At 42.4% G+C, this 26,110-nt stretch overlaps 1 protein-coding gene across 3 annotated transcripts in view; it reads right to left on the bottom strand.

Moving 5' to 3' along the window:
• SLC25A13 (solute carrier family 25 member 13) overlaps positions 1 to 26,110 on the bottom strand; it is a 424,259-nt gene that overhangs the window by 42,950 nt on the left and 355,199 nt on the right. For all 3 annotated transcript variants that reach the window (XM_030200826.1, XM_030200808.1, XM_030200817.1), the window contains exon 15: positions 2,083 to 2,221. In XM_030200826.1, coding sequence (XP_030056686.1) covers positions 2,083 to 2,221 — 139 coding nt within the window. The remainder of the gene's footprint in view (positions 1 to 2,082; positions 2,222 to 26,110) is intronic.

Below are 26,110 nucleotides of genomic sequence, written 5' to 3' on the forward strand. Positions count from 1 at the left end.
CCTAATGTGCTTCTTCCTGAGCCACTCCTTTGTTGCCTTGGCTGTATGTTTTGGGTCATTGTCGTGCTGGAAGACCCAGCCACGACCCATTTTAAGGCCCTGGCGGAGGGAAGGAGGTTGTCACTCAGAATTGTACGGTACATGGCCCCATCCATTCTCCCATTGATGCGGTGAAGTAGTCCTGTGCCCTTAGCAGAGAAACACCCCCAAAACATAACATTTCCACCTCCATGCTTGACAGTGGGGACGGTGTTCTTTGGGTCATAGGCAGCATTTCTCTTCCTCCAAACACGGCGAGTTGAGTTCATGCCAAAGAGCTCAATTTTTGTCTCATCTGACCACAGCACCTTCTCCCAATCACTCTCGGCATCATCCAGGTGTTCACTGGCAAACTTCAGACGGGCCGTCACATGTGCCTTCCGGAGCAGGGGGACCTTGCGGGCACTGCAGGATTGCAATCCGTTATGTCGTAATGTGTTACCAATGGTTTTCGTGGTGACAGTGGTCCCAGCTGCCTTGAGATCATTGACAAGTTCCCCCCTTGTAGTTGTAGGCTGATTTCTAACCTTCCTCATGATCAAGGATACCCCACGAGGTGAGATTTTGCGTGGAGCCCCAGATCTTTGTCGATTGACAGTCATTTTGTACTTCTTCCATTTTCTTACTATGGCACCAACAGTTGTCTCCTTCTCGCCCAGCGTCTTACTGATGGTTTTGTAGCCCATTCCAGCCTTGTGCAGGTGTATGATCTTGTCCCTGACATCCTTAGACAGCTCCTTGCTCTTGGCCATTTTGTAGAGGTTAGAGTCTGACTGATTCACTGAGTCTGTGGACAGGTGTCTTTCATACAGGTGACCATTGCCGACAGCTGTCTGTCATGCAGGTAACGAGTTGATTTGGAGCATCTACCTGGTCTGTAGGGGCCAGATCTCTTACTGGTTGGTGGGGGATCAAATACTTATTTCCCTCTGCAGAATGCAAATAAATTCATATACTTTCCACAATGTGATTTTCCGGATTTAATTTGTGATGTGCTATCTCTCACTGTTACCAATAACCTACCCTTCAATTATGGGCTGCTCATGTCTTTGTCAGTGGGCAAACTTACAAAATCAGCAAGGGATCAAATACTTATTTCCACCACTGTAAGAACAGTTTATCATTACCAGATATCTGCATTCCACAAAGGTAATGCATGTACATCTCTCTTATGCATATCCACTGTAAATATCCTGAAACTAAACTGACAAAGGGGTGGAAGTACCTACCGTATTTTTCGGACTATAAGACGCACTTTTTTCCCCCCAAATTTGGGAGGAAAATGGGGGGTGCGTCTTATAGTCCGAAGGTAGAGATTTGGCTGGCCGGCTGGCAGGCCGCCCGCCCTCCCTCCCTCCCTCCGAGTTCGGGATCGCCCTCCCCCCAGCCCTGTCACCACTTCTCCCTACTCACGCGATCTTCCCTGGTGGTCTAGTGACATCGGGGCAGGAAAGAGCCCCCTCTTTCCTGCCCAGCGCGCTGCTCTCCATCCTCCTGTATACAGCCTGACAGTCTCGGCGAGATTCAAAATGGCCGCCGAGACTTCAATTCTCGGCGGCCATTTTGAATCTCGCCGAGACCGTCAGGCAGCAATGCATACAGGAGGATGGAGAGCAGCGCTGGGCAGGAAAGAGGGGGCTCTTTCCTGCCCTGACGTCACTAGACCACCAGGGAAGATCGCGTGAGTAGGGAGAAGTGGTGACAGGGCCGGGGGGAGGGCGATCCCGAACTCGGAGGGAGGGAGGGAGGGAGGGCGGGCGGCCTGCCAGCCAGCCAAATCTCTACCTTCGGAGGTAACCCTGAGGGCGATCCCGAACTTGGAGGGAGGGATTCGGATAAGATGCACCGGAGCACCTAGGTTTTAGAGGAGGGAAAAAGCAAATTTTTTTTTCCTATTTCCCTCCTCTAAAACCTAGGTGCGTCTTATGGTCCGGTGCATCTTATAGTCCGAAAAATACGGTATATATAATATTTAAACTGCTTTGATTGTACCACTGAAAGGCGGTATATCAAATCCCTTCCCATTTCTTTTCAGCCACTTACCAGCAATAGTCCCCGCCAAAAGCAGATATCCAGGGCTGACCCGTCCATCTTCATTTGCGAAAGCACTCTTCAAGTGAGCGTAACAAGGAAAGTAAATAGCAGAGAATGGGATGTCACGCAAAAAGCATGCCTTAGCACCCTAAAGAAACATTGAAGCAGAAATAAATTAGAACTGCTAAGCAATTAATGAAATATCTGTACAAGTTTACTAAAATTGATGGAATAAATGTCACTGAAGCAGGTTTGGGTTCTGTAGTGCAAAAAGTAGTAAGCGAACAGGAACATATACAGTCGCTCGGGTCTGCATAAGCCATCAAACATAGCACACAGCCAGGTTTTTTTTTTCTTATTTTAAGAGACATAGTTTGAAATAGGAGTATTATCCCCTAGAGTTATTGAAGTTTGATGAACAGGAGATTCTATTGATCATTAAGAAGATAACTTTCAAAGCCCTTTCTGTGGATAAAACAGTGTTTTGCCAGTGAAAATGTGCTATTAAAAAATTGCTGTTTCTATGTAGAAGCAAATATACACACACTTTCCCCTGCACTGAATGGAGGCATTCCTGGGAGCAAGATTAGGTTGCATTTTCAAATTGTTTTGGCTAGAACAAGTACCTGAAGAATAAGCCAGTGCATGTACCTGCGAGTGCTTTCATTTTGACATTTGCCAGAAAATCTGTAGGTAAAAAGTATCTACAAACTTTGCAGCAATATGGGCAGCATGAAAATTGCCCTCTGCGAAGCAAAGCACACAGATATGTATGTTGCATATATTTTATAAGGGAAACATGTGCCTATGGGGCCCTTTTACCAAGCTACAGTTAACCCTAATGCATGCTTACTGCAGCTTCAAATGGCATTCTGTGGGGAATGTGTACAGAGGCTTGGTAGCCATGTTAGTCCACTTTTAAAGGTAATCAATAGAAATAAAACATGGAAAAGAAACCTTTTTTATTGGACATAACTTAATACATTTCTTGATTAGCTTTCGAAGGTTGCCCTTCTTCGTCAGATCGGAAATAATTATTTCCGATCTGACGAAGAAGAGCAATCTTCGAAAGCTAATCAAGAAACGTATTAAGTTATGTCCAATAAAAAAGGTATTATCTTATTTTCTTTTTCTTGTGGGGAATGCTAAAGCGTTCCACAGTACTTTTGACATGTGCACACGCTACCAGTCTGATAAAAAAAAAATATATATTTTTTTTTGCCGAAGGGGCATGTCTGGGGGCAGAGAATGGGTTTGTCTGTGCTAATCATTACATTACCACATGCTGATTAGCACATTCTATTCTATTCAGGGTATTTATATCCCACTAATATCAATAAAGAGTCTAAGCAGGTTGCATAAGTTTAAAACATATACTGGAAAATTACAAAGGCTTTCAAAATTAATCATTCAGATGTTTACTAAAAAGATAAGTTTTCAATCCCTTACGAAACTGTAGATAACTAGAAATCACATGAACTTGTGTAGGTATAGAGTTCCACAATTTACTGACCTTACCATCAGCACTTACCGCTTACAAAATAAGTGGCAGTAAGGGCTCACAAGCTAATTTTTGTTAATGGCCATGTGTTATTGGCAACATTACCACATGGCCATTAAATCAGAAAATGGAAAACCAGCCATTTCCCGGCCATGGCAAAAACTGGCCTTAGTGCACCGTATAAGGGTGCGCCAAGGCCATGCCACAGCTCAGTAAAAGGACCTTATATACGTTTATAAAATTTACCCCCAGAAAGTAGGCACAGGCATTTACACCTCAACCCTCATACAGATTTCCCATTATAAAATACTTGCAGCTTGCATCATAGAAAGTATATGTGCAATCCGGAATGCTTATGCATGCATTGCATAAAAAGGTATGCTAGGCTGTCCTAGTGCCTTCTTTTAAGTGTGTACAAACCAGGACAATTTTATAAGTGCCTTAGTGAAGCACAGAATAAGATGTTCTATTCTATATGTTCAAGTTGCTTATAAAATTACTCCCCATTTTATTTCTGTTTTATTAAAGATTTTAACATTAAAAAAAAAAAGCCAGAAAGGAAAAACAGAAAATTAACACAAAAGGAAACAAAACAATATATCATATGATCATCACATGCTGAAGCCCACATTTAGGGGGTCTTTTACTAAAAACAGGTTCGCGCTAAATGCTAGAGACATCAATGTATTCCTATGGGCGTCTATAGCATTTAGAGCATGCCTATTTTTAGCACGCACTAAAAATGCTAGTGCGCCTTAGTAAAAGACTCCCCTTAGAGAGCAAGCTAGAAAGGCATATAACAAAACTGGAAAATATCAGATAAAAATCCATTATAACAACCAACTCATCAGTCCAGAACCAATTATCCCCCTCCGTCATAATAAACATGTCCCTTTTTAACATGTTCAGTAATTACTCCCCATGTTGTATCTTCCTATTCATATTTTCCATTGGCATTATGTGTTGGTGGCCGACTAATGGATGCAACCATTATAACTATTATTTTAGCATCTAGATGGTTGGTAGATTACTTCCTGGCTGAGCTTCAGCAGACCGGGCACTAACTAGCCGGACAGAAACCTGGGATTGTTAGTAGATTGTTGGTAATGGAAAAAATATTAATCACAAACTCAGTGTCTTAGACTGGCATATCTCATATAAGACTCCTTTTGTGCATGCCTCAGAACTGGGAGACAGGCTGTCGAGTGAGTTTCCCTTTCAGACAAAATTTATAATTCTTGCTCCTTAATCAGGGCAACAGACAACAGAAACTGCCAAGAGGTGCCTCCCGCACTGTGTAAAGCTCGGCACCTCCAGGAAGTTTGTCTCTGATGATAACTGTTTCCCATCTCAGTCAGAATGAAAATGCAGTGTTTGAACAGCTCCCCATTTCCCCTAAGGTATCATTATAATAAGCTATACAGACTTAGTTCAATTTACAGTAATGAAGCAGGAGCCGGATAATAGTAATTTAAATAGGCTGAGCCAGCCTTTAAGCTCAACAAAGACACACATCTTTCTTAAAAACCAAACAGTTTTCTTGTAGCATGTAATAATGATGACATAGGCTCCTGTATCAGTACTCCCATTTATAAACTATACTGATGGTGCTTTCACATCTCCTACAGTCGCTGTGTTATCTGAAGTAGTTGTATGCTAGTTTGACAGAGGCTTATATGAACTAAATAAGGGAAGAGTTTCTTCAGCAGTAAACCAGTCCTCAGAGTGGTTAGCTCTGTGATACCAGAGGGTATCTGTAAAACTATGCTTACCAGCTCGGGTCAGGCATCAAGTGAAATATTGCTTGAGAATTGGTAATTTAAAGGTCAGAGAAGACTAACATTTGTAAAAGCATGTTAACACAATTTAACACAGGTCTCACAATTTTTTAAACTTCAAATCATTTTTATTAAAAGCAGTTTCAAAATGGGCCTATTCACTCATTAGGTGCATAAATCTCGTTAACACACACTAATGGGCAATAATGTGCATTAACATATGGCAGCAAATCTAGCTTTATGTTGATTTAATTGTCCAAACCCCAGACAAGGCATCAAAGAAAATGTTCCATTCAATGTGGAAACTCAAACGAGTGAAACAATTCTTCCTGAGGGAAACATTTTGCAGCCTGATACAATCATTGGTACTAAGCCACGTAGACTACTGCAATGGAATTTATGTGGGATGCAAAGAACAAACATTAAAGAAACTTCAGACCGCTAGGCTTATCTTCGGAAAAACGCGATTTGAAAGTGCAAAACCCCTCCGCGAAAAACTACACTGGCTCCCAATCAAAGAACGCATTGCTTTTAAAATCTGCACTCTGGCCCACAAAATTATCTACGGTGAAGCCCCGGGATACATGATAGACTTGATCGACCTACCAACTAGAAACACATCCAAATCAACAGGAACGTACCTAAATCTGCACTACCCAAGCTGCAAAGGACTCAAATACAAATCAACCTACACATCCAATTTCTCCTACATAAGCACACAACTGTGGAAAGCATTACCAAAAGCCTTGAAAACCACGTTTGAACACCTAAACTTCTGGAAAAAACTAAAAACTAACCTGTATAAAAAGGCATACCCTACCAATCCATCATAAATGCCTGATCTCTGCAACACAACAAACCTAAAGGACGAAATGAACATAACACAACTCTTCCGTTGAATGATTCCCTAATATGGCTGTGCCACATGAACTTTTGTTTACATCGGAGTATGCAACACCTCCCCAGTACTATGTAAGCCACATTGAGCCTGCAAATAGGTGGGAAAATGTAGGATACAAATGTAACAAATAAAAAAATAACCACATCAACAACAAACCTCACTAAGGACCCAAGATATGACGTGAATTGCAGTTAGCTGCAATCTCAGTTCAATGTGTTGAATGAATCATGGAACCTCAATTACTATCTCAGCGATACACAGACCCCTGGATTCTCTATAAAGTGGCCAAATTTGGCCATGCTGTTGAGATGTGCAAGCAAATTATTTGGCTAATAAGCTCTTAACCATCAATAATTGGGAGCCTATAACCAATTACTGATGTTACTTGGCACTCATTAAAATCTGGCTGCACGATATAAGGCAGGGCACCTAACTCCCATAACTTGTATCCCAAAGTGGGGGGGGGGGGGGGCTTGAGGGTATGTCAGGGGCATTCCAAAATGTTACGTGTGTAGATACAGAATACCGGGTAAGCGCACCTTACTTGGGTGCCAGTATTTACACCAGGTTTCAGTAGGCGTAACTCTGGCACTCAAAGTTAGGCATGGGAATTGGCAGTATGCGCTATTCTATAAAGGGCACCCACCCATTATAGACAAGCGCTTACCCCCAGATTCTATATATCTCACCTAGTGTTCCGTACTGAAATCAAGTCCTGTGTAACTTAATTGGCTCAACAAGTTAATCAGCGTTGATAACAGGTCTTAACAAGAAATAATGAGCATTAATTGGCTATAATTAGAATTTACATGCACAACTTGCTAGACATATTCTGTAATGCACTGTGCCTAAATTCTAATGTGTGCAGCCAAACAGGAGCATGATTATGGGCAGGGAAATGGGTATTTCGTAGGTGCTCCAAAATCTATGCACACTGATATAGAATATGCCCCTGTGCACCTAAATCTACACACTGGCATTTACGCCATGTTTCCCTTGGTGTAAATGGATACGCGTAGTGTTAAGCGCTCTGATATCAACTAAGCGTATTCTATATACCATGCCTAAATATAGGTGCTGCTTACAGAATACACTTAGGCCGAATTTTATTCTGTACAGAGTTTTCAGGCACCATATATAGAATCTAGTTCTTGGCACCAATTTTGTTTGGCATCCATTTTTCAGTGCTTATAGAATTCCCCCCCTCCCCCGAGTGTTTAGGCCCTGCTACTGCTACCAATATATATATATATATATTCCACTCTTTGTCTACCCACCCCTAGCCCCTTACTATATCTGGCACAGAGAAGGGTCGTGTAGCAAAATAACACCAATGTCACTGTGAAATAAAGCACTGGTAGGATAAAAGCAAATGGGAGTCAACCTGCCTCATGAACACCCACGAGATGGGGTAAGAAACTGAGGACTTGGGGACAGAGGGAATATGAGGGTTTTTTGTATTTAATTTAATTTTCATAGTGGGGAGAGTGGTAGGGCAGGATCCAGCAACAGATCACTTGTGGCTTAACAGGACCCAGCGCCGGGGTCTCTCTCCTGCTCCTGCCAGGACCAGAGTGATCGCGTCCCGACAGGAGCAGGAGAGAGAAAACTCTGGCGCCGCGGCCGGGCCCCCCTTAGAAGCTGGGGAGGACCCGGAGGAGCAACTCCAGCGCTGCTGTTCTGCCCAGCTGAGCGGCTGCTTTTCCTTTCACGGCGAATGCTCGGTTTTGAAAATGAGTATGCCCTGAGAGAAAAAGCAGCTGCAGAGGCAGGCAATTGGCAGAAGAGCAGAGCTGGAAGACGTCTTCTGCTGGCGGGGTCTTGGGATCCCCGCCAGCCAATAAGGTATTTTGCGGCAGCGATCGGAGGGGGGGGGGGGGGGGGGTGGAAGGGGTGGTGGTGGTGGTGGTGGCGGCCCTGCCCCGGGCCAGGTTCAGTCTCTCGGTGGCTTAAAACTGAGGTTACAGTTGTAACCTGGATTCAGAATAATTTAATTTTGCATAACCTCTGAACTGAGTCATAATGTATGTACATGAGCACAGGGAAACTGATTAGTCCCTTGTTATCCCATGCACAAAGCCACTGTCTAAGAAAAACTAAGATGTGAATGACTGTAGGATGGAGTCTTTGGCTTGGGTGTTTGTAACTTATGTTATTTGTTTGTTCTAGTGTACTAATAGTATTTCATTCTAAACTGCACCTGTACTGCACTTGTTGATATCAAGGTAGGTAAAACAAAAAGAAAAAGAATGACCTGAAAGAGCACCTCTAATCTGAAAGAAGAGTGCCAATGGATAGGGAAGGAGAAGAACAAATACAGCTTAATGTGTTGTGCTGAAAGGAAGATGGATTAGGACTTAGAACGCAGTGCTCAATAACAGAGCCTTGGTGGTAAGAATCAGCAAAGGCAAACTGCAACAAATGTAAAGGAGCAACTTGCACAGCTGTGATTTGCTGGTATTGAACTCCATTACTTAGAGAACTAATGATGGATTAGTAGGAGGTGGTATGTGGGTGAATACAGTCATCGCTGAGATTTTGCTATGACTTAAGTCTTTTCTGGTACTAGGAAACCTGGAATAGGTTTTAGACTTCAGCCACTACTTTGTAGCCATCTTGGGGGCTCTTTTACTAAGCCGCGTAAGGGCCTATGCAAGCCCAATGTGTGTCAAATTTGGAGTTACCGCCCGGCTACTGCGTGGCCCCTGTGGCAATTTCATTTTTGACGTGCATCCACTACTCACGCCAGAAAATACATTTTTTTTGGCGCATGGTGAAAATTGGGTGGTATCTCTGACTTGACACGTGTAGGTGATTACTGCACAGGTAACGCGAGAGACCTTACCACTAAGTCAATTGCTGGCGGTAAGATCTCAGACCCAAAATGGATGCAAGCTAATTTTTATTTTGATGTACGTCCACTTTTGGTCAAAAACAAGGCCTTTTTTGCAGGTGCACTGAAAAATGGATCTGTGCGCGTCCAATACACGCGTCTAAACCAGCACAAGCCATTTTTCAGTGCACCTTAGTAAAAGGACCCCTCGGTTAAGGGTCAGTTTTTATACCAAGGCTATGATGGCGGTAATACAAATCGTATCAGGGAATTAAGAGGGAAAGATCATATAAAGATGAGAGCACTTTACCTAGGGGATCTTCATTTTGCCGAAGACGTAGTTAAAAAAAAAACTACACTGAAACCCAATTTTCATTCAAAACATTCTAATTAATTCTAGCAAATTTATATTATCCTACTTGGAATCACTGGATTTAACTGTACATAATCATCTAACCATGACTGAATAAGTACAACAGGTGATGCACTAATAGAAGGAAGACAGAAACCAGGAAACTTTGTTAAAGGTTATGGCAAACTTTATTTATCAGAATAAGAAACAAAAAGGATGTTATACTCAGGGGCCCTTTTACTAAAGCACAGCATGCGATAACCGCCTGTGCTAAGTGCAGCCCACAGGTATAAAATACATATGTAGCATTTAGTGCGCGATAAGCTTTAGTAAAAAGGCCTCTTAGTTTTACATGCATCGTTTAAAAGAACATCTATTTATTTTCAAGGCACCATGACATTCTCTGCTGGAAGGCTGCAACTCCAGCTTTTCTATTAAATGTTCATCTGAGCTTCCATTTGTCATGATTCATTGTACATGTTTTCTAATTATTTTTTTTTTGTGCCTATGAAGCCAAGCTTTTACCTTATATACTGACAAGTAAATGTCATTTTCCGATACACAATGTTCTTTAAGACTTTACTGTTTGTAATGGAAGACCAGGGCAGAAATCATTATCATCTTACTGAGCATTTATCTTGTCAACTAGTTAAAAGCATTCAGTAAACCTAATGGGAGTCCAATCAACACCCAGTATACCCAGACTGAAAAACTGGTCTTATGTTATCTTGTTTACTCAAGCCATTGGTGCCAATACTTCAGAATGATTGGGGGTGCCAAACAATAAAAATTACAGTCCCCCCTTCCCTGGACACAATGAAGGAACCTGCTCAATATTAGGGGTGTTAAGAGCTGCTTTCATAAGAATATATCCCTGGGTACTTTGCAATCACTGTGAGACATGCAACAAAATATTGCCACATAAATGTCAGGAAGGGGGCTAAAAAGTACATCCCTCCCGCCAAAAAAACCCCCTAAAAACAAAAAAGGCTTTCAACTACTAGACTCGGACAAAAAGCTGAAACTTATTTAGTGCTGGGCAGACTTCTACAGTCTGTGCCCTGAAAATGGCAGATACAAATCAAGGTCAGGTATACACAAAAAGTAGCACATATGAGTTTATCTTGTTGGGCAGACTGGATGGACTGTGCAGGTCTTTCTCTGCCGTCATCTACTATGTTACTATCCTGTTTATTTTCGAACGAGAAGGTTGGCCATCTTCCGACACAAATCGGGAGACGGCCGGCCATCTCCTGAAGCCGGCCAAATCGGTATAATCGAAAGCCGATTTTGGCCGGCTTCAACTGCTTTCTGTCGCAGGGCCGACCAAAGTTAAAAGGGGCGTTTTGGCAGGGTATGGAAGGCGGGACAGGGGCATGGTTACGAGATGGCCAGATTTGGCCGATAATGAAAAAAAGGCCCGCTCTGACGAGCACTTGGCTGGCTTCACTTGGTCCATTTATTTTTAGGACCAAGCCTCCAAAAAGTGCCCCAAATGACCAGATGACCACCGGAGGGAATTGAGGATCACCTCCCCTTAACTCCCCCAGTGGTCACCAACCCCCTTCCATCCCCCAAAAAATTAAAATTCATTTTTTTCCAGCCTCTATGCCAGCCTAAAATCTCATATCCAGCTCCATGACAGCAGTATGCAGGTCCCTGGAGCAGTTTTTAGTGGGTGTTATGCACTTCAGGCAGGTGGACCCAAGGCCCATCCCCCCCTACCTGTTACACTTGTGGTGGTAAATGGGAGCCCTCCAATCCCCCCCAAACCCACTGTACCCACATGTAGATGCCCCCCTTCACCCCTAAGGGCTATGATAGTGGTGTGCAGTTGTGGGGAGTGGGTTTGGGGGGGGATTTGGGGGGCGGCTCAGCACACAAAGTAAGGGAGGTATGCACCTGGGAGCTATGTCCTGGCATGTGAGGGGGACCACTGCACTATAAATGCTGGCTCCTCCCACGACCAAATGCCTTGGATTTGGCCGGGTTTGATATGGCTGCCATTCGTTTCCATTATTGGCGGGAAACCAATGGCGGCCATCTCTAACGCCGGCCCAAATGTTGAGATTGGGTTGTGGGGAGTGGGTTTGGGGGGGGATTTGGGGGGCGGCTCAGCACACAAAGTAAGGGAGGTATGCACCTGGGAGCTATGTCCTGGCATGTGAGGGGGACCACTGCACTATAAATGCTGGCTCCTCCCACGACCAAATGCCTTGGATTTGGCCGGGTTTGATATGGCTGCCATTCGTTTCCATTATTGGCGGGAAACCAATGGCGGCCATCTCTAACGCCGGCCCAAATGTTGAGATTTGGCTGGCCCCGACCGTATTATCGAAATGAAAGATGGCCGGTCATCTTGTTTCAATAATACGGTTGGGTATGCCGCTATCCAGGGCCAGCCTTGGAGATGGCCAGCCCCGTTCGATTATGCCTCTCCATGTTATTTGAAAAGCACCAAACAGAAAAGCTGCTTAAGATTTGAATCAAAAGAGGCGAAGCCTCCTGGTCCAGATACATCCAAGACTACGCACTAGAGCAGTGAATGGAAGTGGAAGATGAGCACATAAAGAGGTCAGAGAGGTAAAAAGTAATGGCTCCTTTTGCCTCTTGCTATTCTGTCTTTCTATAATTTCTACTTTACAGAGGATTAAGTTGCAGGTGTATAATTTACTATTAATACACTGCTGTCAGATGCAATGTTAATTGTTTTTCTTCTTGTTCATACTTTTAGTTAAAACTCAAATATGAGAACTGACATAAAATCCCTAAGAGGATGGTGCCACCACCAAGGTAAAACGGAAGAAACTGCAAGACTGCCACTTTATTGGTCATAATCAGTGCAAAAAGTGGTGATTTCTGTCTGAGAAAATACTAATGCCCATTTCCATTCCATTCTAGATCTATCCTCCCTTTTCCTTACGCCATCAATCACAATTTTTTCATCGTTCTCTCCACCCCATTCTTTTTATTCCAGTCTGGCACAATCTCTTTTCCTACATCAAGCCCTGCTTTTCCTTCTCAGAGTATTGCATCATCCCAGATCCTTATCACTTCTTTCCTCTATCGCTTCTTTTCCATCTCTCATTCTCCCCATTTTTGTGCCTCTTCCCGTTCATTTTTGCTTTATCTTATTAGTAAGCCCCACGAGGCAAGGACTTTATTAAAGGTTAGATTCTAGAGGCCAAATAAAAAAGGCATAGTTAAATTGCTAGGGACAGGACAGAGACTGTGGTACAGTTCTAAAGGTAACCTATTAACAGTGTTCTCCAAATTTTTCAACAAGGCACACCAACATTTTCAAGTATGTTATGCAGCACACCAAAACTCCACAAAGTGGGCAGTGCGGACATAGGAGAGGCACTACACTTACATAATAAAAGCAAAAGAAGGCAGAACAGCTGGATGAGATTTTGTTGCTAAATTCAAGTCCTCTCCTTTCCCTCTCAACAGTCTTCTTCTTTTAAATTAAAAACTTCCACCCTCATTCCTCCTTTCAAATTGGGTACAGTAGTGTGGTTACTGTGTTAGTCCACTTTAGAGGTAATAAATAGAAATAAAACAAGACTGCTGCCATTTTGTATATTGCATTAGGTCAGAGATGTAGGATTTCTTACCTGTTTTGTTTGAATTTACCACTATGGGGAAGCATAAGCGGAGGCAGCCCTCAGGCTTCTGCATAGCCCTTTGGCAGACCTATTGATGTGTTTGTAACTCATGGGGAACAGCCGAGGAGTCCAGTGGTAAGCCTGTTAGGATCAGAAGCCCTTAGAGAAGGTGATTGATCCCCTGGGCCAGAAAAAGCAATATTAAGCCCAGACCTGAGAACTCCACCCTGCAGCCATGTATGGTTAGCTCACTGGTCCCTGAGCACAGTGCCACAGTACATCTTCTTGGCTTAGAGGGGATACCATAACCCTGAAGAAATGGCCTACCCTGGAGATTCTCCTGTTCTGCTGTTGGTTTGGAGATAGGAAGATCCGATGTTGCTGCAGTAAGCTGCTGGTAATAACTCTAGATACCACTTGGGTTGCCATCTTGGATTTGGCCAAGATTATGCTTCCAGTGGCTAATTATTTTACATCTCAACTGAAGGATCTGGAAAGAAAGGTTTTACAATATTAAGTGATTATGATTGAGTTTCAATCTGTGGGGGAAATGTTAGCAGTTACTGTGTCTCACATACAAACAGCTCAAGCAACTTTGATAAAGGATCTTACTGGGATACAAGCAAAACTGGAAGTGTGCTAATTTGAGCTCTGGAACTCTTTGCCAGAGGATGTGGTAACAGTGGTTAGTGTATCTGAGTTTAAAAAAGGTTTGGACAAACTCCTGGAGGAAAAGCCCATAGTCTGCTATTGAGACAGACATAGGGGAAGCAACTGCTTGCCCTGGGATTTGTAGTATGGAGTGTTGCCACAATTTGGGTTTCTGTCAGGTACTTGTAACCTGGCTTGGCCCCTGTTTAGGAAGCAGGACACTGGGCTAGAAGGACCATTGGTCTGACCTGGTATGGCTACTCTTATGTTCTTATGTTATGAGATGAATAAACTTTCCATGTGATTCTTATGGACCATTTACTATCTATCCTGAACACATACCTTACATTAATAAACTTGGGGTGACTTTTGCTGAAGCAGATATTACTGTGGATTCTTTGGACCTTTCTCAAGCTCCAGTGGGGAATTCAGGACTTTCTAGTGTGACATTGATGGTTACTTTCTCCAGCAGTTGATTGGATACTTAAGCATGATTTTAGGAACAGAATGAAGCAATTTAGGGGTTTTAAACTCTTTGCTTTTCCTGATGCGTGTCGTGAAACCCAGAGATGGCAAAAACAGTTTCTTCTGCTGCTTCTTGCTGTTTTTGGGATCCTCCACACTTAACCACTTTCTTCGCTTCTAAAAGGGTGTCTGGGGAGGGCACTGAAAGGGAGGCATAAAATAGTTTAGACTTTCTCCCAATCTAATGTTTGAGCTTTTGTCCTTATTGCTTTAGTATAATTAAAAAACAAATCTTTCCTCTTTTTTTTCTTCTCATTGTTTTTAGATCTCTACTATATTTAAGGATCAGGGTTGTATTAATATTTGTACAATAATTGCAATTCTTGGTTTTTTGCATCAGCCCTGCTATACAAGTGTAAGGACCCGGTTTGCTAAGTTGTGCTATAGGCCCGCTAGCATTTTTAACTAAACTTTTGCGCATGATAACACTAGAGACACCCACAGGAATATACGAGTGTCTCTAGTGTTTAGCATGTGCTAATTTTAGCACACGCTAAAACCGCCAGTGCACCTTAGTACACAAGGCCCTAAGTCTCTCTCCTTGATTTGTATATTTCAGAACTATGTAAAAAAAAAAAAAAACAGATGGTCCAATAAAAAAGGTATCAACATATTTTCTTGTTTTGTTTAATTTCTACTTACTTCCTTTGAAATTGAAACTAGGGGCCCTTTTTCTAAGCTGTGGTAAAAAGTGGCATTAGTGCACCCTCACGTGGGTCTTGCCATTTGTACAGCAGCAGTAAAGTGGTCAATTTTATATTTTTTTAATTAACGGCCACACATACTAATCATGGAGGAACGCCCTCAGATTTTTTTAAATCACCAATGTGGCAGTCAATGCTCTCTATCAGTGAAATAGAAGTGCAATTAAGTGCATAAATGTGCAAAATATGTGACTATACACAAATAGGAATTAACAGTGAGGTTGCTGTTTACTGTTACTTGCAATTTGTGTACAGTGATATTGTTAGAAGAGCAAGTAAATCCAACAAGGATAGTTGAGCAAAATATGTGACTGCCATTAAACCACTTATGCCATAATCATCACAGATTAATAAAAACTCAGTACAGGGCGATAAGAATATGAAAAAGTACTTAGCTTGTGAGCCCGGCATCTGCAAAGTTCAAGAATGCCAGAGGCTCCGTAGAAAACCAAGCTCTCCAAGCAGAGATTACGTTCTGAAGTAGGGGATTCATTTAAGTGTTTTGTTCACACGCTGATCATACCATTAGCATGTGGCCATTAGCACGCGAGACTTTACTGACACCTATCTTTAGACGGTAAGAGCTCATGTGCTAATTCGACGCCAATCAGTTAGCGTACGGCAACGTAGCTGCGCTGATTAGCGTAGAAATGCCCACTCTCCGCCCCCCAGACATGTCCCCTTTGCGAAAAAATTAAAAAAATTTTAGAGTGTGGTTTGTGCGTGCATATTGGGCTTTTACTGCATCCCATGGTAAGCCTACTTAAGCTGCTGTAAACATATGCTAGTGTTTAGTAAAGGGAGCCCTAATTGATTTCTGCTCAAATTATCTTAACTAGTGACTTTAAACCCCATCTGTTTGATATTCAAAATGAGTTAACCAGCCAGAAACGGCTGTTGACCAGTGAAATGGCTTGTTTGGGGCTATCTGCTCATTTTTGGCGCACTTAACCAGTTATCACTGCTAAAAATTAGTGGTTAGCACCTAAATGAAAAACAACTATTTTGGGGTTGTTCCGGAGATGGAGAGAACTTAGCCATTAAGTGCCAATATTCAGCGCTTAACCAGCCAGAGTAACTGCATAAAACACAGTCCTATCTTTATGTGGCAACCCATGGCTGGTTAAGTTCTGAATTAGAGAATGACACGGGGCCGGGGGCCCGCAGTAACCGCAGGGATGGGGGTGGGGACACAGCTTGTGGGGATGGGGACAGATCCCATGGGGAAAACTTTGTCCTCATGTCATTTTCTACTTTGAAGCCTGTTAATGAAGTGGACTGTTATTTATGTTTGAGTGATGCAGATGATATTTTGATTTTTTGGAATAACAAGCAAACATGCTGGCCACAACTAGCAAAATATGCATGGGGGTATCTTCTAAGAAGACATCTTCCACTACAGGAAGGACTGTGGAAGACAGGAGAGCTAGACTGAATCCTGAGATTGTTGATGACCTCTTATTCATCCACAGATTAAAAAACCACAGCAGTGTTTCATAGGGCATATTTCTCCCCTCTTAGGTTATACAGGACAGGGTTGTATTTTATACCCCTGGACATTTTAACAGGGTGGATTAGGATTCCTTGGGGTAGCAGAAATCAGCTATTGTTGGGGTTGGAAGGGTAGAGGGTGGTGGTGAGGACAGTTATTATAGATGCTCGCTGTTATTATTGTTTTCTATTTGTAATTTATACACAACAGATGCACAGCATATTGTTCCTTTTTATACTTTAATAAAAAGATTTAAATATAAAATCATAACTGTTTGAGGCTTCTGCAGATGAACACAGAGTCCATGGGGATGGGCACGGAGAAAGAACCTGCGGGGATGGTGTGGGGACGGAGGCAGAACCCACGGGGACGGGGACAAACTTTGTCCCTGTGTCATTCTCTATTCCGAATACCAACTTAACTGGTTATGTGTTAGCTGGTGCCATATAAACCAGATATTCAATGCCGAAGCCCACACATGGCTCGGCATTGAATATCCGGGAATAACACCAGCAGTGGTCAGCAAAACGCTCACCGTCATCAGCTGCATATTTATTCCTGTATCAATAATCCTCAAACCTTTGCCAATTTCCTCTCAATCTTAAATCTGACAGCCTCCACTAATCACTCAATTTCCCCAAAAATGTGCACTGCCATAATACCCCTATGCTTACCCATGAATTCCTCTCTTATCTATTTATTCACTTTGTCACATGCCCTGTAACTGTACATTTTCTGTCATATGGCCTTTCTCCACCAGCGTTAGGGCACCAAATCAGTCTCAAAACAAGCTAACAAGTATTAACTTACAAAGCAGTGTTTATCAGCTACCTATTGAAAGAAATGGAATCCTGTTCCCATTTATGTCCCTGAGGAAAGACTTGTGAGTCTTTTAAAGTCTTCAGGGACGGCGGTAGCATATGGCTGGCTATAACAAATGAATTCAGTTTGGACCTTATGTCTGGATTCTCCCAGTTTTCTAAGTGCATTTTGTTTTATGATGCCCTAGACTTTGAAGCTGTTTGATATTACATTTTAGTAGTGGTGAGAGGGGCTATTGAGCTTTTCTGTACTACTTAAGAATATGCAATTTGTCTAATGCATTTTACTTACTCCACATTACCACTGTTATCTTTTCTGTTGTATGTTTTGACATTTTCCTAACAAGAAAATGAAGTTAAGAGAGTCATGTATGGTTTTCCTTTTTTCTCTCTTAAAAGCTGTTTATTATATTGTCATAACTTAAGTATTTTCATTGCAACTTCTGTTTTCTAATACTGATAGCATTTATTCCTCCTCCCTCTCACCCCAAGCATTTATGTTTGTATATCAAAATACACATCATTAACATACCCAGGAAAATGATTAAAATTGCTATACCAATATCCCACTGACTCACTTTGAATTTCCAGTACTCATTAGAAAAGAAAAACTTTCTGAATAAACTGTATAATTTGCCCCTTGCAGGAATGCGGAGATTAAATAAAGGTGTATCATTAAGGTGGCTGACAAGTAAACAAAGAGAGATCAAAACTTGGAAACTAGCTTTATAATAATCCAATTTGGCTCAGGTCCAATTTTAAACCTGTCTAGAGTTTCCCTCGCACTATTCTGGTTAAGGTCTAGGAAAGCATGTTAAAAGGCAAGCCTCATTTAACTTCAAGTTAATCATCCACAACCAGCTCAGGTCAATTAAGCCATAGTATCTTACACAGCTGAAGAAACATTTATTTTACTTCTCACACCTTTCTGATATAGACAGCATGCTGAAAGCCATGAGGAGTTTAAAATCAGTCCCAGTAAGACCTGAGTTAATACCAGTAGCTTGGATGCTGAGCCATCAGGCAACGATATCATTGGGTCACACTGTGCAAGATGAACTGCACACCTCTTAGTGAAACTGCTAACTGGCTCTCACCTTCAGTGTCTTTAGTATCCTTAAATCCCTTAATCTAAAATGGAAAATCCCTGTATAAACCAAGAGAGAAAGAATCCAGGCTTGAAAGATGCTTCCCATAAACAAACTAGAGGCTGAGCTTAAGCAGGTTCTTTAGCATGCTAATTCCTGCTCCTACTAGCCCTACCAGCAGCTAAGGCTCTAAACAAACTCTACTACAAGGAGAGAGTAATTAGGCTCACAAAGGCACCTCTGTGTCAGGTTGGGCACAAGGAGCCAGCAGGTCTGGGAGACGCAGGCTTAACCTCGTCTCCTGCAGTGAATGCACATTGTCTAGTGTAGGGGAAAAATGCCAGACTGGGGGACCTAGCTGTATTGAAGACAGAGGTGCACCTTGTCTGGACGGGTTATTTAATGCTTCTGGCACCTGTACTTTCACCCACCCCCTCTTTTTTTTTTGTACTATACAGGTACAGAATTTATTTGGCATCTGTGATTGTTATTTTGATCCTATGGCTATAAACAATAGGGAGCATGTCACTTCTTGATCCCATAGCATTCTTCTTGACTTTATTTTTTGTTAGTTAGTTAACCCATTCTGAGCTACAATATTTAATCTAGTATTAACCTTGTACAGACAAAAATCAAAATGCAGCATTTTTGCCCATTTCTTCTCAAAATTCAGTAAGTATAGCAAAAGAATGGAGGTATTTTAAATGAGAACACTATCTTTTAAAAACAATTTGGCTAAACCTAGTTAAATAGTGGATCTTTCTTAGATAGTTCCTTCTCGTAACACTTACGAGAAGGAACTATCTAAGAAAGACCCACTATTTAACTAGCTATAGCCAAATTTTTTCTAAAAGACAATTCTGACTAGTGGGTGCACTTTGCACTTTAAATTCAGAACCAAGGCCAAGATTGGCGAGTGTCCAAGACCCGACTGCATAAATTGGAGTCATCATCAAGGGCAGCCAAGATCCCAAAAATGTGCAACCAAGGGGCATGCCTTTCTGTGTTCTTGCATGTCTTCTCTGCATTTTGAGGTCTTTTTTGACTGTAGCCCTAGGTTTCGTGCAGTTCTATGCCATAATAGAATATTTGGGAAAGATCCAAAATGTTGAGGGAGGATGTGAAGAGTGAGTGGATTTGAGGTGGTACTGCTGGGTATGGTAGAAGGGGAAGGATTGAGGGGATTATTCGTTCCTATCTTGGATACCCTTCTCAACCCAACACTCCTTTTTCCTATACTTTTCCTTCATCTACTCAATGTCTCCCTATACCTCACCTCTACACTCGATCTGTCTCTTCAAACCCATTCTTCTGCCCGTCCTGCTTGATATCTTTTCTCTGTTTTCTTTCTCTGAGATCCCTCTCCATCCCTAGATCCCTTTCATTATTTACTGCCCCTCTTCTCCCCTTCTTGCACCAATCACTAATACCTCCTACCTCCCCAGAAATGACAGAAAACGATGTTTTTATAAAATTAAAACATTACATAACTTAATATGCAAATCTAAGCCACATATTGTCCACAATATTTGAAATTTCTGCTGCAGGAAACTGGTGGTGGTGGTGGTGGGGGGGGGGGGGGGGAGTATGAAGTAACTTAACAGGAAAGCAATGTGCAATTTAGACTGGTTCAAGATGGTTTAGTGATCATGGTGCTCTGCAAGAAAAGGTTTCTGCAGGCTCTTTTCTGTTCACGGTGGCAGCCAACAAGAATCACATGCAAATCAACGTAAATGAGCGGATTAGTATTTAAATATGCATTCTGAGGGATGCACAACTGTTTACGAGCGATGCACATAAAGAAATACCTAAATTTTACAGGGGAATGTTTGCAGGGGGTCAGCAACTGTTGTAGCAGGTAGTTCTTTATTATTAAGGAGTGGGATCCTCTTCGCTGTCCTGGGCAGGGCTGCTGGCAGACTTTGCTGTGCCTTGTAGAGAGCCATGGGAGACCTTATGGCCCGCATGTGAGCAAAAAAAAAAGTCTTCCTTTGCAGAAAAGGAGAGTAAATGCCTGTTTGAGAAGTCCTAGCAGGGGAGCTTTGCGCTGCAAGTTCAGGGCAGGGAGAGATCATAGCAGATATTCAAGGAAGATATGAAAGCTCCAGATGCAATACCCCCCAAGGCTTGGCCAGATGAAACACGGCAGAAGGATCATTCAGAAGACTGCTGTGGCATCTGAAGAAGAAACTGAATACTTCAAAAGGGTCAGCAGAGCGCTTAAATATTCTCACCCCGAGTATAATGAGCAGATGAAAAATTTAAAATGGCTGACTCTTGGGGAAAAAAAAAAAGCTACACACGGCTTTTAAACTCACAGCTTGTATGTGTGTATGAAGCTGTGTGCAGCACCCGCTGTTCTGAGCATGCACAGAGCAACCACACTTAGCGATTCTGCACATGCGCAGCTTAGCGAATGGCTTTCCCCCTGGCAAGCTGCTCACTGTTTTTGCGAGCAACTCATTTGCCTGCAATTTCTTTTGAGAACCGCTCGCTATTTCTACATCTGTAATTTTTACCAAGGTGGAAACAGTGGCGTAGCTATTTGGGGCCACGGGGGCCTGGGCCTCCCCAAATTTGCTCTGGGCCCCCCTGGTTTGGCTGGTGGGGGTCCCCAACTCCCACCAGCTGAAGCCTTCATCCAGTGCTGGTCTCCGGCGCCACAGCATTGCCTGCCCTGCTCTCTCTTCCCCTCACAGTCTGGCACTATCGTTTTAGTGAACATGTATAGGCAATTTATCCAGGTATGCTTGAAGATTCATTTTAATCAAGCCTGTGGCAAAGAAAACGATTGGAAACATTTCTGTATCTTCTAGCACATTTTCTTGGTTTTTTGACTACATTTCTTGGTATTTGAGGATCTTCTGGTATTTTCTCCATTATCACTATCCGCCTTATAATCGAAAGAGAAAGACGCCCATATAGAGGCACATTTTCAAAGCACTTAGCCTTCCAAAGTTCCATAGGTTTCTATGGAACTTTGGAAGGCTAAGTGCTTTGAAAATATGCCTCATTGCGACCCAAATCAGAAGATGGGCGTCCGTTTCCCGTGGGCACCCAAATAGGTATAATCAAAACCCAATTTTTTGCATCCTCAACTGCAGTCCGTCACAGAGAAAAACAAAGATCACTGGGGCGTGGCGAAGGCGGGATTGGGGCGTGGTTATCGGCCGAGGAGAGATGGGCGTCTTTAGCTGATAATTGAAACATGAAGGGCGTTTTTGACGAGAATTTGGTCCGCTTTATTTGGACCCTGTTTTTTCAGGTCCAAGTCCCAAAAAGGTGCCCCAACTGACCAGATGACCACCGGAGGGAATCGGGGATCACCTCCCCTGACTCCCCCAGTGGTCACTAACCCCCTCCCACCAAAAAAAAAAACCCCACTTTACAAACTTTTTTTTTGCCAGTCTGTATGCCAGCCTGAAATGCCGTACCTACCTCCATGATAGCAGAATGTGTTCTATCCTCTGACAGCCTTTCCCTGGTTCTGATGTGGGTCTCAGGTGAGTGTGACACCTTTTCTGTTAAGGGCACTGCAGAGTCACATCAGCAATGCACTGTGGTGGGTGTAGGGTATTGGGCTCCGTGATTCCACTAGCTTGTGTTAAATGCTCACGATGTTGGTAGTTGGTAGGCTGTACTCCCATGGTGCTTTTCCTCTGCTTACTGGGTCAGAGTGTGCCCTGTTTTGTTTCCGGTAGTCCATGAGGTAGTGGCCATTTGTGTAAGACACTTTTATATCCCTTTCATGTGTTAGCCACATTACAGCACTTAGTTCTTATCTTGAATGTTGCTGAAAGAGGGCATTGTACACCATTCTGCCAGCTTGGACCTTCTGCTAATCTCAGTACCAGCGAGACTCGTTGCCAGTGGGGCACAACCTCTGATCTGCAGTTAACTATGAGTAAAGGTGCTTATTCAAATAAAGGACGTTTTCAGCGAGATTAGTCTTCAGGTGTCAACTGCTGTGCCAAGGTTATACACCAGCAACAAGTCCTGTCCCTGGAGCACTTTTAGTGGGTACTGCAGTGCACTTCAGGCAGGCAGACCCAGGCCAATCCCCCCCCCCCCCATAACACTTGTGGTGGTAAATGGGAGGCCTCTAAAACCCACTGCACCCCTTCACCCCTAAGAGCTATGGTAGTGTTGTATATCTGTCCCTCCCATGACCAAATGGCTTGGATTGGGACGTTTCTGAGCTGGGCGTTTTTAGTTTCCATTATCGCAAAAAAAAAAAAAAGCCCATCGCAGAAGGGACCAAATCCATGGCATTTGGTCCGTCCAAACCATATTTTCAAAAAGAAAGATGGACGCCCATCTTTTTCGATAATACGGTCTGTCCCGCCTCTTCACATACCCATTTTCGGACATAGACGCCCATGGAGATGGGCGTTCGCGTTCAATTATGCCCCTCTATGTCTGTTTTCCTTGTGTTTAGCTTATTATCATTCGGAATGGAGATGTTCTAGGTGATCATAACCTCTTCATTTTCTAGAATACTCTTAGAGGCATGATCCCAGTGTTCGAGACGTGCTACCTTATTGCGCTTTTCTGGACAGAAATTTTCTGCCATCAGAACTTCACAGCCAGCTGTGAGATGAGTAACTATTTCCAGCTCTTCCTTACAGATTCTACTAATGCCTGTTGTACCAGTTTTTTCTACACTTGCTGGGAAGCATTTTTAATCTGCTGTCCTGCGCTTCATCTATCAATTGCTCATTCTTAGGTTTCAATTCACCTTGTTTTAGCCTTCATGTGTCCGATTTTGATCAACAAATTGTTCCTGCATTAACACTTTGCATTTCACACTGTATGTTTTGTTTGGACACCTGTATGTGATTTTGATTTTAAGTGTTATTTCTGTTTTTCACATTAGGCGTGGCATTGCCTGGTTCTCTCTGTGTGTGGACCCTGCCCATTTGTCTCCACCTCCATCATCAGATCTCCTTTCCAACTCACTATGCTGGTTATATACTGGATTTGATCCCTACCAAAAACAAGATTATACACTTTCACATTTTTTTTCAAAATATGTTTATTGAATTTTATACATGAAATACATAAGAATAAAGAATTTGAAAATTGAAATATATATATATCACATGAGTGTTTTGTTGATATAGGAGAATGGATAAGTAGTAATGCAACTTAAAATGACATCAGGAGAAAGAGCTTTCCCTATGATAAATACAAATGTTAGGTCAAAGAGAGATATGTCCAATTTTTTCCATCTTAAATTCTGATTGCATGAAGAAGAGAGATGGAGAGATGAGATTTTTCCATATTTCCTAAAAAGGATAATCCTACTTCTACCATTAACACTCATTGTGAACTTGAGCAGGTCACTATCTTCCATTGCCTCAGTCTCCTAGTCAGATCATTATCTAATCTTGTTCTCTCTTTTCTTCACTGACTACTCATCACCCTATTTCACTTCCTTTTCTTTAGTAAGAAATCTTCATCAACTTGACCCATATACTCTTTCTCATCTCTGTTCAATCTTTCCCCAGCATTTCATACCCTTTTTTTGCAGCAGCAAGCTTCCCATTGGAACATTATTCTTCACTTAGCAATTGACCCTTTAGCTTCTTTAGAGCCCCCTAAACCATCGGCCCAGGTAGAATCTCCATCATTTCATAGTAGTTTACATTTGCTTAAATAATAGACTAGATGTGCTGAGAGCACATCGCGCAAACATACAACTTCAGAAAATCTTACTTGGTCAAAAGAACTGCACCAATTATATCATCAGGAAATTTTTAAAGTAAAGAGGCTTTATTATACTACCCTTATTAATAATTTCATTGACCATCCAAGGAAACTCTTGACTTTCCCTTTTAGGATGGAGGCAATCATCTCCATCAAGTCTTTCAGCAGAGGATCTTGCACTATCTTTTTCTAGGAAGATTTCATCTCTGTGAATTCCTGCTTCCCTCAGAAAAGCCAATAATGCTTCCTTTGTCCCTTCTTTCTCTGCATCACGTTCTGATCTTAAATCTTTTCTGTCTTCACACATGCATAGTCTCTTTACCACTAGGTTCTTCGACTAGTCAACAGGAAAATTTTAATCATACGTTATTAACCTCTATAATCAAATAAATGAACACTACAAAACTTACCACCTGCTCCTTAAACAATGAATTTTGGGTATTGTATTCTTGTACATGGATTGATTCCTTTTCTGTTTCAAATGATTAATCACAGTTTACTGGAATAGTTCCCTGTGATTGGGGAAAGGCTCAAATTATGGGGCCATTTCAAATTTCCCAAATTTTATCAAAACTTAATGAAAACTTGTTGTTTTTCACCCACGTCTTCAACACATTGAATATTCCCACATCCTCTACCCATGACAGATAGGATTTATACTGGGCCAAAGTACAAAAACTTTAGTTATAGCTTTGATTAGTAATCTTTATAGTGTCTTTGCTATTGGAACAATGGTTCTGTAAATTTCTCTAGATCTGCTTTTGATCTTGTAGATTATAACATGCTTTTATTTAGATTGTCTGATATAGGCATCATGGGGATGACTGACAGCTGGCTTTGCTCTTCCCTTACCAAATGATCCTAGATTATCGTTGCCCTCCTCAACCTCCTCTTCCTTTTCATTTCCTTGTGATTCCCCTCTGGGATCTGTGCTGTCACTTCTTTTTAATATCTTTTTGAGTCCTCCTTTTACTATTATTCAATATCAGACTGTTAGTGTCTACAATCATGCAAATGACATTTAATTACTTTCTTACCATAATCCTGATTGTGCAGACTTCACCTCAACACAGAGTTGCCTTGATTTGGTGGCTGTGTCGCTAAGGATCATTGCCTCATCTTGAATTCTACCAAGACCACTGCTTATTGGTTTACTTGGTGATACTCTTGCCCAAAAGTTTCACCTCTCATCCAGGGAACAGCAATTACACCTGTGGATTCCTTTAAATATCTTGGGAGTATATTTTGACCATCAACTAGCTTTTGAATGCCAAGTTTCTGTTGTTACCAAATCTAGCTTTACTGCTCTCCATCACTTCCGGGCTATTTGCACATTTTTAGATGGTTCTGCTTGTATTGACTTTTCTTCAAATTCTGGTTAGTTCATGAATAGATTACTTTAATATCAGCTATATGGCTATTAACAGTCTAATAAAATGGTTGCAATCAGTTCAGAGCACAACCATTCACATATATTCTAACTAGTGGTGTAACTAGAGGGGGCCCTTGGAGGCCCAGACCCCCCAACCCTGATGGCCAGTCGAGTGCCTGTGTTTTAGGCACTACTGGCTGCCGTCCTGCTCCAAGCGCCACTGTCCTTCACCACTCCCTGCACCACTGTCCTTCAACTTTCCGGGTCACCAGCAGCATCACTGAGGTAAACACACTGCTTTTTGCGGCCCGAAAGCTTTCCCTCTGCTACAATTTCCTGTCCTGCCTAGGTGGAATGCTGCAACAGAGGGAGAGCTTCCAGGGCTGCTGAAGAAGTGTGTTACCTCACTGACGCTGCCAGTGACCAAGAAAATTGAAGAAGGGCAGCAGTGCAGGGTGCAGTGAAGGACAGCGATGCAGGGAGCCAGAACAGGAGACATCAACAAGCTGAAGCCAATTAGGTTGATCTCTCCTTCCCTCTCCTCCACGCAGCTGTCGGTCATCCCGGTTCACCCAAAACAAAGCAACAAAAACTATGAGCTGCTCTATCCACGTTGTCGTCCTTTATTGTTTAGTAACATTTTTATTTGTTCTCACTTATATTTTCAAACGTGCCGGCTTTGCAGCATGCGGATGTACACAG

The sequence above is a fragment of the Microcaecilia unicolor genome, chromosome 1 (genome assembly GCF_901765095.1).
Source record: "Microcaecilia unicolor chromosome 1, aMicUni1.1, whole genome shotgun sequence".
Taxonomy (NCBI): domain Eukaryota; kingdom Metazoa; phylum Chordata; class Amphibia; order Gymnophiona; family Siphonopidae; genus Microcaecilia; species Microcaecilia unicolor.